We start from the raw sequence: 13,602 nt of genomic DNA, 5'->3' as shown, positions 1-13,602 counted from the left end.
TTGTTTCCTTTGCTGTGCATGGGTTTTTTTAAGTTTGACACAGGCCCATTTGTTTTTGTTTTTTTGACTGTGCTTTTGGTGTAATATCTAAGAAATCATAGCACTTTCTAGTGTCATAAAGCTTTCCCCCTATGTTTTCTTTCCTTTTTTCTTTTTGTTTGTGTTTCCCTTCTGTGTTTTCTTCTAGAAGTTTTTATAGTTTCAGGTCTTACATTTAGGTTTTTCATTTTTAGTTAATTTTTATATGTGGTATGAGATAAGGGCCTATATTCCTTTTTTTGCATGTAGATAGCCAGTTTTTCCAGTACCATTTGTTGGAGAAACTATCCATTCTCCATTGTCTATGTAGTCTTGACACCTTTGTCAAAGATCATTTGATCACATGTGCAAGCGTTTATATCTGGACTCTCTATTTTGTTCTGTGTGCCTGCCTTTATACCAGTACCATACTGTTTTGATAATTGTACTTTGTAATATGTTTTGAAACCAGGAAGTGTCAGGTGTTCAGCTTTGTTTTGCTTTCTCAAGATTGTTTTGGCTATTGCACTGTATGTTAACTAACTGGAATTTGAATAAAAACTCTTAAAAAAAAAAGAAAAGATTGTTTTGACTGTTGGTCCTTTGAGATTCCATATTAATTTTGGGATTTTTTTTTCTCTTTCTGTAAAAAACATCATTGGAATTTTGATAGAGATTGCATTGAGTCTATAAATTGCTTTCGGTTAATATGGACGTTTTAACAATATTGTCTTTCAGTCCATGAACCTGGGACGTCCTGCCATTTATTTGTGTTTTTTTAATTTTTTTCAGCAGTGTTTTGGTTTCAGTGTGCAAGTATTTCACCTCTTTGGTTAGATTTCTTCCTAAGTATTTCATTCTTTTTGATGCCATTGTAAATAGCATTTTCTTAATTTCCTTTTCAGCAGATGTAATCCTTTTAAAATTAAAACAAGAAGGAACTCTCTCTCTTTTTTTTTTTCTTTAAATTTCTCCAGTCTAGTGTCCCAGAAGTCCAGCAGTCTTCTCTGCATGCTTTTCTTTTCTTTTTTTTTTTTAATGTTTGTTTATTTTTGAGACAGAGAGAGACAAAGTATGAATGGGGGAGGGTCAGAGAGAGAGGGAGACACAGAATCTGAAGCAGGCTCCAGGCTCTGAGCTGTCAGCACAGAGCCTGATGCGGGGCTCGAACTCATGGACCGTGAGATCATGACCTGAGCCAAAGTCGGACGCTTAACGGACTGAGCCACCCAGGCGCCCCTCTCTGCATGCTTTTCTGATTCCTTCTCACACTTGTCTCATAAAGAATTGAGGCAGAAGCTGGGCTGGTCGTTTTCTGTTTGCTCCTTGAAGGCAAAGGAGCATTGTTGTAATATTCATCCCAACAGAGTTGCTGACTATTAGTCCCTCATAGAGCCACTAAATTTGGCAGTTGTGTTTGATGGCACTATTTTGGATATGATGAGGTTTGAGAGAGAAGGGTGCATATATCAGAATGTGTTTATTGTGAGCTCTTTGGCTGGTGGTTCTCAAAGTGTGGTCCCCAGACCAGGAACATCAGCATTTCCTGGGAACTTGCTGGAAATATAAGTTCCTGGGTTCACTCCATAGTTACTTAATCAGAAACTTGGGGTGGGGGGGGATGTAATGTGCTTGTTTAACAAGCTCTCCAGGTGGTTTTGATACACTCTAAGTTAGAGAACACTGTTTTAGACCATCTGGGAACTCTTTGACACCTCCAAATCTCTATTCCTCCAAATCTCTGTAGTGTACTAAGATCCCTTGTATTATTCATCACCTTTTATTTTGCTTTCTTTCTGTGTAATGATATGTTGCTTTAACTCTCACAGTCTCCTCAGGTTCCCTGTCTTCTGGTAACATGTTCTAACAGAAAGATGTGGAGTTGAGAAATCCTGGATTCGATTTCTAGCTCTGTTGTGTGACCTTGGGCAGCTAAGGAGTCTTTCTGAAAGTCAGTTTCCTCAGCTGGAAAATTATGTGAGGGTAAATGAGTTAAGTATCAGTTGCTTTTACAAGGTTAGATGCTCAAGAAATGCCTGCTCTTTTTCCCCTTTATTCTATTACTTTGCTCAAAATACAAAACAAAACAAAAATATCCCTTTGCCGTGGCATAATGCTTGCAAGTTGGCATTATTTTTTGGACTTCAGGCTTTATGGGGTATCTTTGAGATCTCACCTTATAAAATTGGAGTAAGCCAAGTTCATAAAAAAAAAAAGTGAGGTGCCTATAAAGGGTGGATAAGGAATGGCTATTGCGATAGAGCTGATGCTAGTTACTTCCATTAGTCACTTGCAGCGAACACAGTGAAGTTCTTTATTAGAAAGCTTAATAATACAGAAAGTAATTGAGCCCATAGCAGAGAATAGGGTATTATCTTCATTTTTCCTGCACTCTTAAAAAAAATTTTTTTTTAATGTTTAATTTTTGAGAGAGAGAGACACATAGAATCCAAAGCAGGCTACAGGTGAGGCTCAAACTCACAAACTGGGAGATCATGACCCAAGCCAAAGCTGGATGCTCAACCTTCTGAGCCACCCAGGCACCCCTTCCTGCACTTTTTTATAGTGATTTGTGCAAAAAAAAAAAACAACTGGTCCTGCCTCTTGATAAGAGAGGGAGCATAAATAACCTTAATTTCCTCAATTCTAAGGCTACCTTCTACATTAAGAGGGAGCCATCCAGGGCAGAAGTTTGTTTCAGAAAGATGGGGAGCCAGACTGGGATAGGGAGGAAAGAGTAACAAGGTTTTCTAAATTGACATTGATATTTCTGACCAATATCAAGAACTTATGCTTTGGACACTGTGAGCAAGTTTGCATTGAGTTTTATCGTTTAAGATCTGTTTCCAAATGTCTTATTTGGTGTCCTGTTATAGTAGCCAGGGCTCCTTTGAGTACAGATGTGATTACTTCTGGCTAGTAATGAACTTCATCGACTTAGTGCTAATGCTGGTGTCGTGACTAGCTTGTATGTTCTTCAAGATCAGGAGCTGTTTCATTCATCTGTTGATGTATAACACACCACACAACAAAACTTAGTGACTTAAAATAACAATTTTATTATCTTTCATTGTTCTTTGAATAGACTGGGCTCAGAGAGAAAGTTCTGCTGGTCTTGCTTCGGTTTCTCTAGAGTCACCTAGAGGTTCATTTGGGACAGCTAGGCCTCTTCCTCTCCATGCGACTTCTCCAGCCAAATAGCCAGACTTTTTACCTAGCAGCTTAAGGCTTCCTCCCCAAGTGACAGTTCCAAGAGGGAGGAAATGGAAGCTGTCAGTTCTTTCAAAGGCTAGGACCAAAACTGGCACAGCTTGCCACATTCTCTTGGTTAAAGCAAGTAACAGACTGGTCTAGGTTCAGTGTGGGAGGAAACCAAACAAGGGCAAGAATACTAAGAAGTATGGTTCTCTGGGGTCCATTTTTGGAGACTACTATAGGGACCATATCTAACCTATATACTAATATATACCCAATGGTAGACAATAAGTACTCGTGATTTGAATCAGTGGTTGGATAGACTAACAGACTTGTAGATAAATGACTGCTTTTATTAGTTTGGGTGAGGTGCATGTGATCCTTAGGGTTCATATCTTAGGGTTCATATACCAGTGTTTATGCCTCTACAGTACTCATCCTTCTCAACACATGTCTTTTTTTTTTTTTTTTTTTTTTCCTGAGGAATCACCTTTTTGAGCATAGTGACTTGAGTGGCCAGAGTGCCCTGCAGACACTTTAGGAGTTGTAGTCCAGGGAAGAAAAGAATAGTCGGTACTTTTTGGATTGTGTGATGGCTACTATATTTTACATACGTTCTTAATTATAACAACTTTGTGAAATAGGGATTCCCCTTTAAATTTGGGCACTGAAGATAATGGACTTTCCCAAAGGTCGCATAGCTAGTAAGTGAAACAAGATGATGAATTTAAACTGCATTCTGATTCTATAGCTAAAACACAGACTTATGATGTATATTAGTTACTAAGAGTTTCTCTTGGTTAGTCTCCAACCATTAAGATGTATTTGAGAGTTTTTCAACAAAAGTTAATAGTATTAACATGTGGGGCTGGGTAATTCTTTTTTTTTTTTTTTTTTTTTTTTTTGAGAGAGAGAGATGGAGAGAGAGAGAGGGAGGGAGGGAGAAAGAGAATCCCAGGTAGGCTTCATCTCACAAATCATCACAACCTGAGCCGAAATCAAAAGTCGGATGCTTAACCGACTGAGCCACCCACGCGCCCCAAGTCTGAATAATTCTTTATTGTGGGAGGCTGTGCTATGTGTTGTAGGATGTTTAGCAGTATCCCTGACCTTTATCCACTAGATGCCAGTGCATCTCTCCACCTGTTTGCAACAACTGTCTCCAGACATTGCCATTTCCCTGGGGGAAGTCCCCTCCATTAAAACTCACTGATAAGTTATTTCATGATTTGCTGTCCTTCAGTTTTGCTGTTTTTTTTTTTTTTTTTAATGTTACTTCTCACAAGGAACTGGCAGTGTCTTCAAACCATTTTATAATAGTTACAATAGTATTTGCCTGGTTCTGATGATCTTGAGTCTTGCCTTTCTCTCAGTGCCTTTCTCCACTTTTGCTTTATCTTTTTGCTTTTGTCTGTGAGTCCCCTAAATCAAATGCAGCTGGATAAAGTGGTGTTTGTAAGGACTCTTTTTTTTTTTACACAGGTATTGATTTAGCAGGCATTCAGATCTCTGAGATTACAAGCATTAGTGCTAGTGAAAAGAAGGCAATTTACATCTTCTAATTATAGTAGAGGGGGAAAGGCGTAGTATTTAGTAAGCTGAGAACTAAATGGCTTCCAGGCTCCACAGAGTTAATCTTCAGGGTAGTGTTGATTGACGTGCCAGAGGACATTAATGTGCAATTCTTTCGGGGAACGGGGGAGGAGAGTGGAAATTGCCGTTTCTCTACTAATTGTACTTTAGGTGTCATTTATGACAATTTCATGTTGTCTAGACAGAGGGAAATGGTGGAGAAATTATTCCAGTGGAGTCAAATGCTGAGTCCAAAAGGAATCAAGAAGGTTGCTGAAGTCAGGATCAGGGTGGAAGGGCAAGCAGTATACCCTAGAGCTGAATCAGTGAAAATCAAATGTTACTAAGAGAAGCAGTTCAGAATGAACCCACGATATAAGAAAAGTGGTTGTACTCTGAGCTTTGTGCTAGCTCAAGGGCTAACAGTGGATTGTTTGGGGGCTCAGCTAGAGTCTCTGCCCCTCGTCTATTTCTGTAGATTCCAGAAACCTCATTACTTGAACAGACATGAGCCAGGAAGGCTGCCTCTTTGCCTTTGGTTAGTAAATGCTCCAGCCACTGTGTATTCTTTTTTCCTTGTTCTCTTGTAAGGCTTCATTTACTAAGTCTCTTTGCTCTCCTGATGTTACCCCTAAGGTTTTACTTCATTTTTTAATATATAGTGTTTGCAGTATACCAGGGTCAGTGGCCTGTCATTTAAGAACAGATGGCTTTCGTCGAAGGTTTTTTAAATTTCAGGTTGGGAATATGAGTATGAAAAATCATCTAAGAAGAAGTGTATGGATTTGCTGTTATTGAAGCAGTAAATGATTCTACCCAATATATTCTTTGTAAAATTAGTTGGTCTAGAGTAGCCTTTTTGAGGATTATCTATTATTTTTAATAAAATTAGCTGAGAAATTAGGATTATTGGATTTTGTAAATCTCTTCTTGATTTTGGGGAAAATAAGTCGATTAGGATGCACTGCCTCTTAATTAAAATCTAAACCTGTATATCACAGCTGTTGCTTCTCGGGTATCCGTGCATGTGAGTATCAGAACTAGCTGTGGGACTTGTCGTCATTGATATGTTCTTATTCATCCTTTGGTGAAAAGCCTCTGATCTAAATTTCTAATTAAAAAAAAAAAAAAAAGTCTGTGGTCTTCTGTGAGCAGACCTTCCAAGTCTGCCAGAGAAAATGAATTTGGAGACAGTATAAACACATCCATGTAGATCACCTTGGGCCTTTGAATTCAGATGCTGACAAAAGTGAGTTTTTATTATAAATTGAAATACTATAAGTATCGTCTAATGTGTTGAGGATATACAAGAGCAAAGCATAGTGGCAACCAATCATTTTATAATTGTATTAAAAAGAACCACCCACCAAACGGTTAGCAGAGGGTCAGGTTTTCCCAGAGCATTCTGGCTGACTTTCAGGTAAGACTTTGTATAACTAAATACACGGTTGTATACTGAATATGAATTCTGTTTCCAGCTTCTTTCCCTTTGGTATGTTGTGCTCTGATGTTTTACTCTCTGCTGCACAGAGGCATTGAGGAATACGTTAATGTTTTGTAAAGAGGTTATGGTGAAAGGCATTGTTTTGAGCCCCGTGAATGGTTTATGCTTGATGATAGTAAAATAAGGCCAATTCATCGGACAGGCACTGTGAGCTCTTAATATAGTACATTTGTTTTCTTCTCTGATGGTATTAGCCTTGGAGCAGTGCCACCTTGCCTTGGTCTACCCCATAACAGGGGCAGGAGTGGCCTGCCAGGCTCCACTGGCAACAGCATGGTACTGTAAGAGCACCCCTAGAAATAGGGGGCCCTGCAGTGATCAGATGAGTGCCTATTGTTGGATAACTTAAACGATAATTGCCAGTGTGTGAAATGGGGAGGCTTGGATGCCTCCGCTTTAAAGCAGAGATGTCAATTTGGAAATCATAATAGAGGTGTCATTTCAGAACACACAATTATTTTTTACGAAGAATAAGGGCTGTCATCTCCCAGCCCAGGCATGCGCCAAGGAGAGATCGGAGGCTTGCAGAGCAAGATTCAAAAATGAATAAGGCAATAGTGCATCCAAGTTTCTTTGGCCTCCTGCCCCTCCATCCCCCTGAAATCATTGCCCTCTTTCCCCTATGAGGTCTCTTTTAGCAATATACCATGAAGGAGCATCTGTGGTAGTTTCTCAGGCAAGTAGCCAGCCTCTGACTTTCTGATTTAATAAGCCTCTCAGGGACCTGGCTGCACTGCATTTATCAGTACAACTATGTCAGCACTTTAACCTGAGCAGCTTAAGTGACCAGAGGGATGAGGAGTGATGTAAGCAGTTTCTGAAAACCTTGTTCCTTCAGGAGTTTTAGTGTGAGTTTTTGGACATCTAGCATCCTTGTCAGAAAGTCATGGGGTCAGTGAGGGGCAGTCAGATCTTATTTATTCTTCCAAATCTTACGACTGCTGATTTATTCACAGATACTCTTATTGGTCTCCCATTACATGTTAATTAGGATAGGAGTTTTAATGGGGACAAAAAGATAACTTGGACCCAGTACTTGCTTTCATGTGGGTTGTAGTCCAGTAGCAGAGACAAAACATACTTATCAGTAAGTGTAGTACAAGGTGACTTGGTAGAGGCCTTTGAAGGGAGGTTTCAGAATTCAGTGGGGGTCTTGGGGAAGAGGAGCCTTAAAGGATTTTGAGCCTTAAAGGATTAAAAGGATTTTTTAAGTTAGAAATGAGGAAAGAGAACTTTCCAGAAAGAAGCAATGGCCAACCTAAATGCATAGATGAGATAGTGAGAGTGTGTTTAGTTTAGCTAGAGCAGTGGTTCTTAAAGTATGGCCTGGGGTCTCTGAAGTCAAAACTATTTTTGTAATAATGTTGAGCTGTTCTCTGTTTCACAGGTGTTCAGTGGAGTTTTCACTGTGTGACGTGTAACAAGGTTATTATGATTATCATGGATGATGGAATGTGTGCTTGTGTTAAAAATTCCTCAATTTCAATTTCAAATATAAATATGATAGATAAAACCCATATAAACGAAAGCTCCTTGGGGTCCTCAGGAATTTTTAAGAATGTTAAAGGAGTTCTGAAACCAAAAAGTTTGAAAACCACCAGGCTAGAGTGTATCATATATCCAGAAGGAATGAGAAGTTTGGCTACAGAGCTTTGGATACCAAGCTGAGGAATTTGGATTTTATTTTCTAGGCAGAAGGGAGCTATTAGTTTTGGGTTTGGCTTCCCAGAACTGAAATAGCAAATACCACCCAGACATCAAAGCCAGGCCGGGAAATTACTCTTTGGGCATGGGGCATCAGTGGCCTCTTAGGTTCTCAGAGCAGGCTTTACGTCTCATATAGGTCACAGAATTCTGGCAAGTTGATATTTTCCAGTGATTAGAGAAGGTTTGCACATGTCTATTTGCTTTAGGATGTTGATTTTTTTTCTGTGATCTGACAACTAGTTAAAAGAATATCTTCAGGACATAATTGTTTAGTAAGGAAAAGTTGTCACCAGCTTACTCATTCTGTCTAGACTAGTACCCAAACGGTTTGCTTCTTCTTAACTCTGATATCCATTGGATTTGAAACGAAAGTTCTTTTTTTTTAGATGACCCATCTCACCTGCCCTGACAACTTTGGTCTTTCCCAGAGAGATCTCTTCCACTTTTTTTTTTTTTTTTTTTTTTTTTGCTTTCTTAGTCATCAAAGGATCTAGGGGATCTAGGGAACCCCCTTGCATATATTCAGAGTATTAATCAGGGAAGGAAGAAATAGCTATGGTCATTTAAAATGCAAGAGGGGTGGTGCGCCTGGGTGGCTCAGTCAGTTGAGCCTCCCGACTCTTGACTTCAGCTCAGGTCATGATCCCAGGGTGGTGGGATAGAGCCATGTTGGGCTTCACCCTGAGTGTGGAACATGTTTAAGATTCTCTCTCTCCCCACCTCTGCCTCTCTCCTCCACTAGTGCGCATGCTCGCTCTCTAAAAATGAAACAAAGTAAAATAAAATGTTAGGAATTTTACAGCCTGAATTGTGTTTCTATTGACTAATGATTTTAGCGGGGCTTAATATTAATTTTGATAACTTATTCTAGTGTGTAATACTTTGATTTCAGGTTTTTCTGTTCCATTTCCTAGTGACTCCACTTTATCTTTCAGAGGATTTTATGTAAGCAAATATTTTAGAGCAGGGATGGGCAGATTTTTTTTTCTGTAAAGGACCAGGTAGTTAAGTATTTTAAGGCTGTTACTATCCTGATAGTACTTAACTCTGCCTTCCTGGCTTCAAAGCAGCCATAGACAATATATAAATGAATGGATGTGGCTATGTTTGAATAAAACTTTATAAAAACAGGCAGCTGACTTGGGGCCTGTAGTTTACCAAACCTGCCTAGGGGCATTAGGGCAACTTGATACTTGAAGAAATCCTTTTTAAGAAGTGAGCAATTCTTTTGAAAATGAAGCATTTTCTTTTTAGTTTTCAGTGGTTTACTTTTCAATTTTGTATGTTGAATGTTTTTAATTTTGAAATAGTTTCAGAAAAGAAGAAGAGTTGCAAATAACAGTGCAAAGAAATCCCATGTACTCTTTACCCATATTCCCTAAATATTGGCATTTTACCACATTTGCTTTATCATTCTCTCTCTTCTGGTCTATGTATGAGTATGGTTATGTTTTGCATATTTATGGCTCTTATATTTATGTATTTGTGCATATTCTTTTAAATGTGGAATTTTCTTAAAAGTAGGATACAGTTTGATAGAGCAGTGGTCTCCAGACTTTAAAAAATACTTCTGTTAGTAAAGGCTTTTTAGCAATCCATGTGTGTTATACATTATGGTCATACATTATAAAACAAAAGTTCTGATATTTTCTTTCTGTTCTCCAGTGGATTGAAATAGCACAACCTTTGTGTGTCTCACTTGGACGCCACTGATACAGAGAACGAACCAGGCAAACTTGTAAAGAAAGAGGGTTTTTGTTTTTTTTCCCTGACAGGGGTTCAGTGACTCTTTCTTGGGGCACCTGGGTGGCTCAGTCAGTTAAGCACCTGGGTGCTTCTTGGGGCACCTGGGTGGCTCAGTCAGTTAAGCATCAGAATTCAGCTCAGGTCATGATCTCACGGTTTGTGAGTTTGAGCTCCGCATCGGGCTCTGTGCTGACAGCTCAGAGCCTGGGCCTGCTTCGGATTCTGTGTCTCCCTTTCTCTCTCTCTGCCCTTCCCTGGCTCTCACCGTCTCTCTCTCAAAATATAAACAAACATCAATAAATAAATACATACATACATACATACATACATACATACATACATTTCTAAATTGTGATCACAGGTCAGAATGAAAAGGTAGCTTCAAGCTTGAATAAGCTTGTGTGAGCCTCTCCTAAGTCCTACCTGATTTCCCATCGTTGAATTGCACGATAGATGGTTAATTCAAGTCACATTTGTGGTGGCCAGTGAAGAAGGCACACAGCTGCCATCTCATCGCATTTTGTATCATTTCCCCATGGATGGCTCTTTGTAGGAAGCTAACTGTAGGAGAGAAAGGTCTCTCTTAGAGGTTCCTAGGAGTGGTGGTCATGTTTACTCATCTAGTAGCTCTTGTTCTTTTCTCTGTTCAATACCAATTGGAGAAGTCTTTTATTCCTTCAGATAGTACTCGTAATTGACGAGAACTTAATGTTTAATCAGTGATAAGTGTGTGGGGGTGCTATTCATAGTAATTGGCTCTGCTGATTTTGTGTATTAGCAGTTAAAATGCCATGTATATATATGGCTTGCCAGTCCATTGTATTGCCTGGGGAGCAAATGGTGCTAGCAGATTCTGTAGTGAGTAGGCACAAGGGATGCATGTTCCAGAAGAACCTCATCAGGGACTCCCCAGAGATACAGCTTAACATTTTGGTTTTACCCTGATTTAAAGAAAGAAGTCTTCTTAATTAAGATAGGAAAGTAAGGTGGGAAGTAGACTTTGCAGGATTATAAAACGGAATCATTAAAATTGAAATTATCTAATCCAAACTCTCCCAGTTCAAGAATCTCCTTTATAGCATTCTTAAAAAGTCATCTTCTCTCTGAATACTGGCACAGCCTTAGCATAGAAGTAGGGGGTAATGTTGGCTTCCCAACTTAGTAGCATCATTTTCCAGGCAGAAGTACTTAAGAAGGATATGTGTTGGTCACTCTGCAGGATGCTCTTTGCCAAAGGGCTTCTGCTTACTAAGCAGCCATTTGGAGGATAACAAGCCAGGGCTGTTATGGCCAGGACTGACTCCAGAGCCCTTTGGGATGGAACAAACTTCTCGGTGTTCCAGGGAAGTCAGCTGCTCCCAGGTCTTGCTTCTATTCTCCAACCTTCCAATTCCTAGAACTAATTCATTAGTAGTGAACAAGTATTTATCTAAGATGGCATAAAAGTCCTGAATAGATACTCCTCTCGAAATTTCACTTTTCTTCTTTCTCCAGTCTGTGTGCCTCTCACTGCCCCTTCCTCTAACATTCTGTGGTGCAAAACTCCGAGACATACCATTATTTTAGTCATTATTTTATGTGACCCTAATGAAAAGAAAAAAAATCCTGCCAATTAAATGGCGTCATGCATTTATAAGATACATCCCAATTTCAGACATATTATAAATGGGAGGGTGGCTCTTAGAATTGATGAAACATGGCATTTCTGCTGCTGTAAACAGTGATACCATTGAAGATTCAGGTTTTCAACCGGAGAGATGTATTTTATTGCTTTCTTCTCTGCCTCATTGGTTACATTGTAATGTTCTGTCCCGTCAGTAGTAGGACTGTGTAAAGGGTCTTATGTGTGGGGGTTATAGGCCTTGTCTAGATAGAAAGCATCATGTAACAGTTGGTTGTCCTGGGCAGGAAAGGTAGCAAGCCAGCTTGACAGGGCCTCTGCTATATCTCTTTCCCAGGCTGTTAGGGGAAATGCTTTGGTGAGCCAGTTGCTGGGATAAAGTGACTGCACATGACTATACCTAAAGCCAGCTGGTTTTAATAACAGTGAATTGAATTAACTCAATTGGAAAAGATTGGTAGCTGCTGTCCTTATCCTGCAGATCTGCTTTAAAGAAGAGTCTGGCAGGGAGCCGGAGACCTGTTCCCGGGAGAGCCAGGCAAGATGCTGCTGGAGAGGAACAATATGCATTTCTTTCTGAGACCATTTCCTTTGAAATGTGTTCTCTGGCAGGAGCTTGATTGGCTGCCAAGGCACATTTGAATTGGGAAGCAGTGTGGCAGACATGGCAAACTAGGGGGTCCCTGGGCCACATTTATCAGATGTGTTTAAAGTGGCCCTTGTACAAAGAGGGAAAAAAATGTTTTAGCTAAACTTTAACTGTCAGGAGATTACATGGAGAAGTCCAGATTTCTGGCTTCCCTTAAAAAACAGGAAGAGCCAGTGATACAAAGCCCATCTTCTAGCTTGGACTCACAGTGGATACATACACACTTTTTACCTGCCTGGAGCCTACAGGGTCCTACAGTATAGCATCCTGGTTTGAAGCATTTTGGAGTTCACAGAACTTCATGGAGTCCTGGTGCTGTCATTTAATAGCCCTGTGCCGCAGTGCCATATACTTAACTTTTAGGCCCAGTGTTCTCATGTTTGTATAGTAATGCCTCCCTTTCCAGGTTATGGTGAGATTTAAGTAAAGAAATATATGTGAAGTGCTTAGTATTCACCTGGCACCAAAAAAGTACTCAATAAAATGTGGGTGTATCATATATGCTCAGTTGAACTTATGATTGGGCTAGATTATATAATTAAAGATTTTTGTCAGTTGTTAAGAGAGCCTGAGGAGTACTCCTTCTCACAAAAAGGGTGTAGGCAGAGCAGAATGAGTAGAAGATAAGGGAATGTGGATTAGGGTAACATGGAGGAAGTGAACACCAAGATGAATGTTGGCACTACATGATAATCTCTGGGTATGCCTAATTTTCCCCTCCTGTGTTGATCCCAACCTCCTATTTGTCTGCTGGAGATACTACAAATAGAAATAAGATCATGTCTCTGAAGCACTTGTTCATTTCTCACTGAAGAGCAGTATTCAGCATATACAGTGGCCATACCCAATGTGGGAGCTCTGTAGCTCATTTATTTATTTATTTAGTTTGTAGGAAGGTGTGATCCCAGATAACAGGTGTCAGTTAGCTGCAAAGGGGGATGTTATTTATCTCTCCCCCTATTTTTCCTTATGAATGACCTCTGAGTTGGTAATTGACAGGGATTATTGCCATTTTTTTAATCTCTGCTAGGAGGCTGCTGGAGTCTTCCCTCATTTCATTATCCCGTTATGATGGAGCAGGATCCAGAGAGCACCCAATTTACCCAGACCCAGCGAGGTAAGGCCAAAGTGAGAAATGGCACTAGGTGGGGGGGAGGGGCTGCCCTTGGGGTTGCCAAGCTGTTGGAAGCCCCATTCTGTGCCTCTCTGGTCCTGGTGCTCTTTTACTCTTCAGTTACAGTTTTGAGACAGGTGGTTCAGGTGATTGGGAAGTGTTGCAGGTAAGTGAACAGAACCTCTGATGACAGGGAGTTGTGACTGAGCTCTTGTCCTTTGGGGCTCATTCCTATAAGTGGGGCACTTAGAGGAGGGACCTGAGGAGGCCACTGGCAGAGTCACAGGATACTTCTTCTTTGCTAATCAGGGAGGCTGTTGCCATTCAAAGGGACAGCCAAAAGGGAAACAAGTTTTTATTAGTAGGGAAATTACTTACAAATTAAAACTAACCAGCTAACAAAAAATCCTACTTGCTCTCATTTGAGAGAGAATTTAGATTATCAAAAGGCAGAAATCAAGCTCATTCAGATGTTC

At 40.0% G+C, this 13,602-nt stretch overlaps 1 protein-coding gene across 8 annotated transcripts in view; it reads left to right on the top strand.

The window, feature by feature from the left end:
- The window catches only part of AMBRA1 (autophagy and beclin 1 regulator 1), a 180,540-nt gene that overhangs the window by 55,066 nt on the left and 111,872 nt on the right, over positions 1 to 13,602 (top strand). For 4 of the 8 annotated variants that reach the window (XR_007156198.1, XM_047877450.1, XM_047877454.1 and 1 more), the window contains one exon: positions 13,043 to 13,129. The exons of the other annotated variants lie outside the window; for them this stretch is intronic. Coding sequence is in view for 3 of the 4 variants with exons in the window: in XM_047877450.1 (XP_047733406.1) it covers positions 13,043 to 13,129 (87 nt within the window). In the remaining variant the exon portion in view is untranslated. The remainder of the gene's footprint in view (positions 1 to 13,042; positions 13,130 to 13,602) is intronic. 8 annotated transcript variants of the gene reach the window in all.

Source organism: Prionailurus viverrinus, chromosome D1, assembly GCF_022837055.1.
Source record: "Prionailurus viverrinus isolate Anna chromosome D1, UM_Priviv_1.0, whole genome shotgun sequence".
Classification (NCBI taxonomy): Eukaryota; Metazoa; Chordata; class Mammalia; order Carnivora; family Felidae; genus Prionailurus; species Prionailurus viverrinus.
The sequence above is the reverse complement of the archived record's forward strand: the minus strand, read 5'-3'. Positions and strand labels throughout refer to the sequence as shown.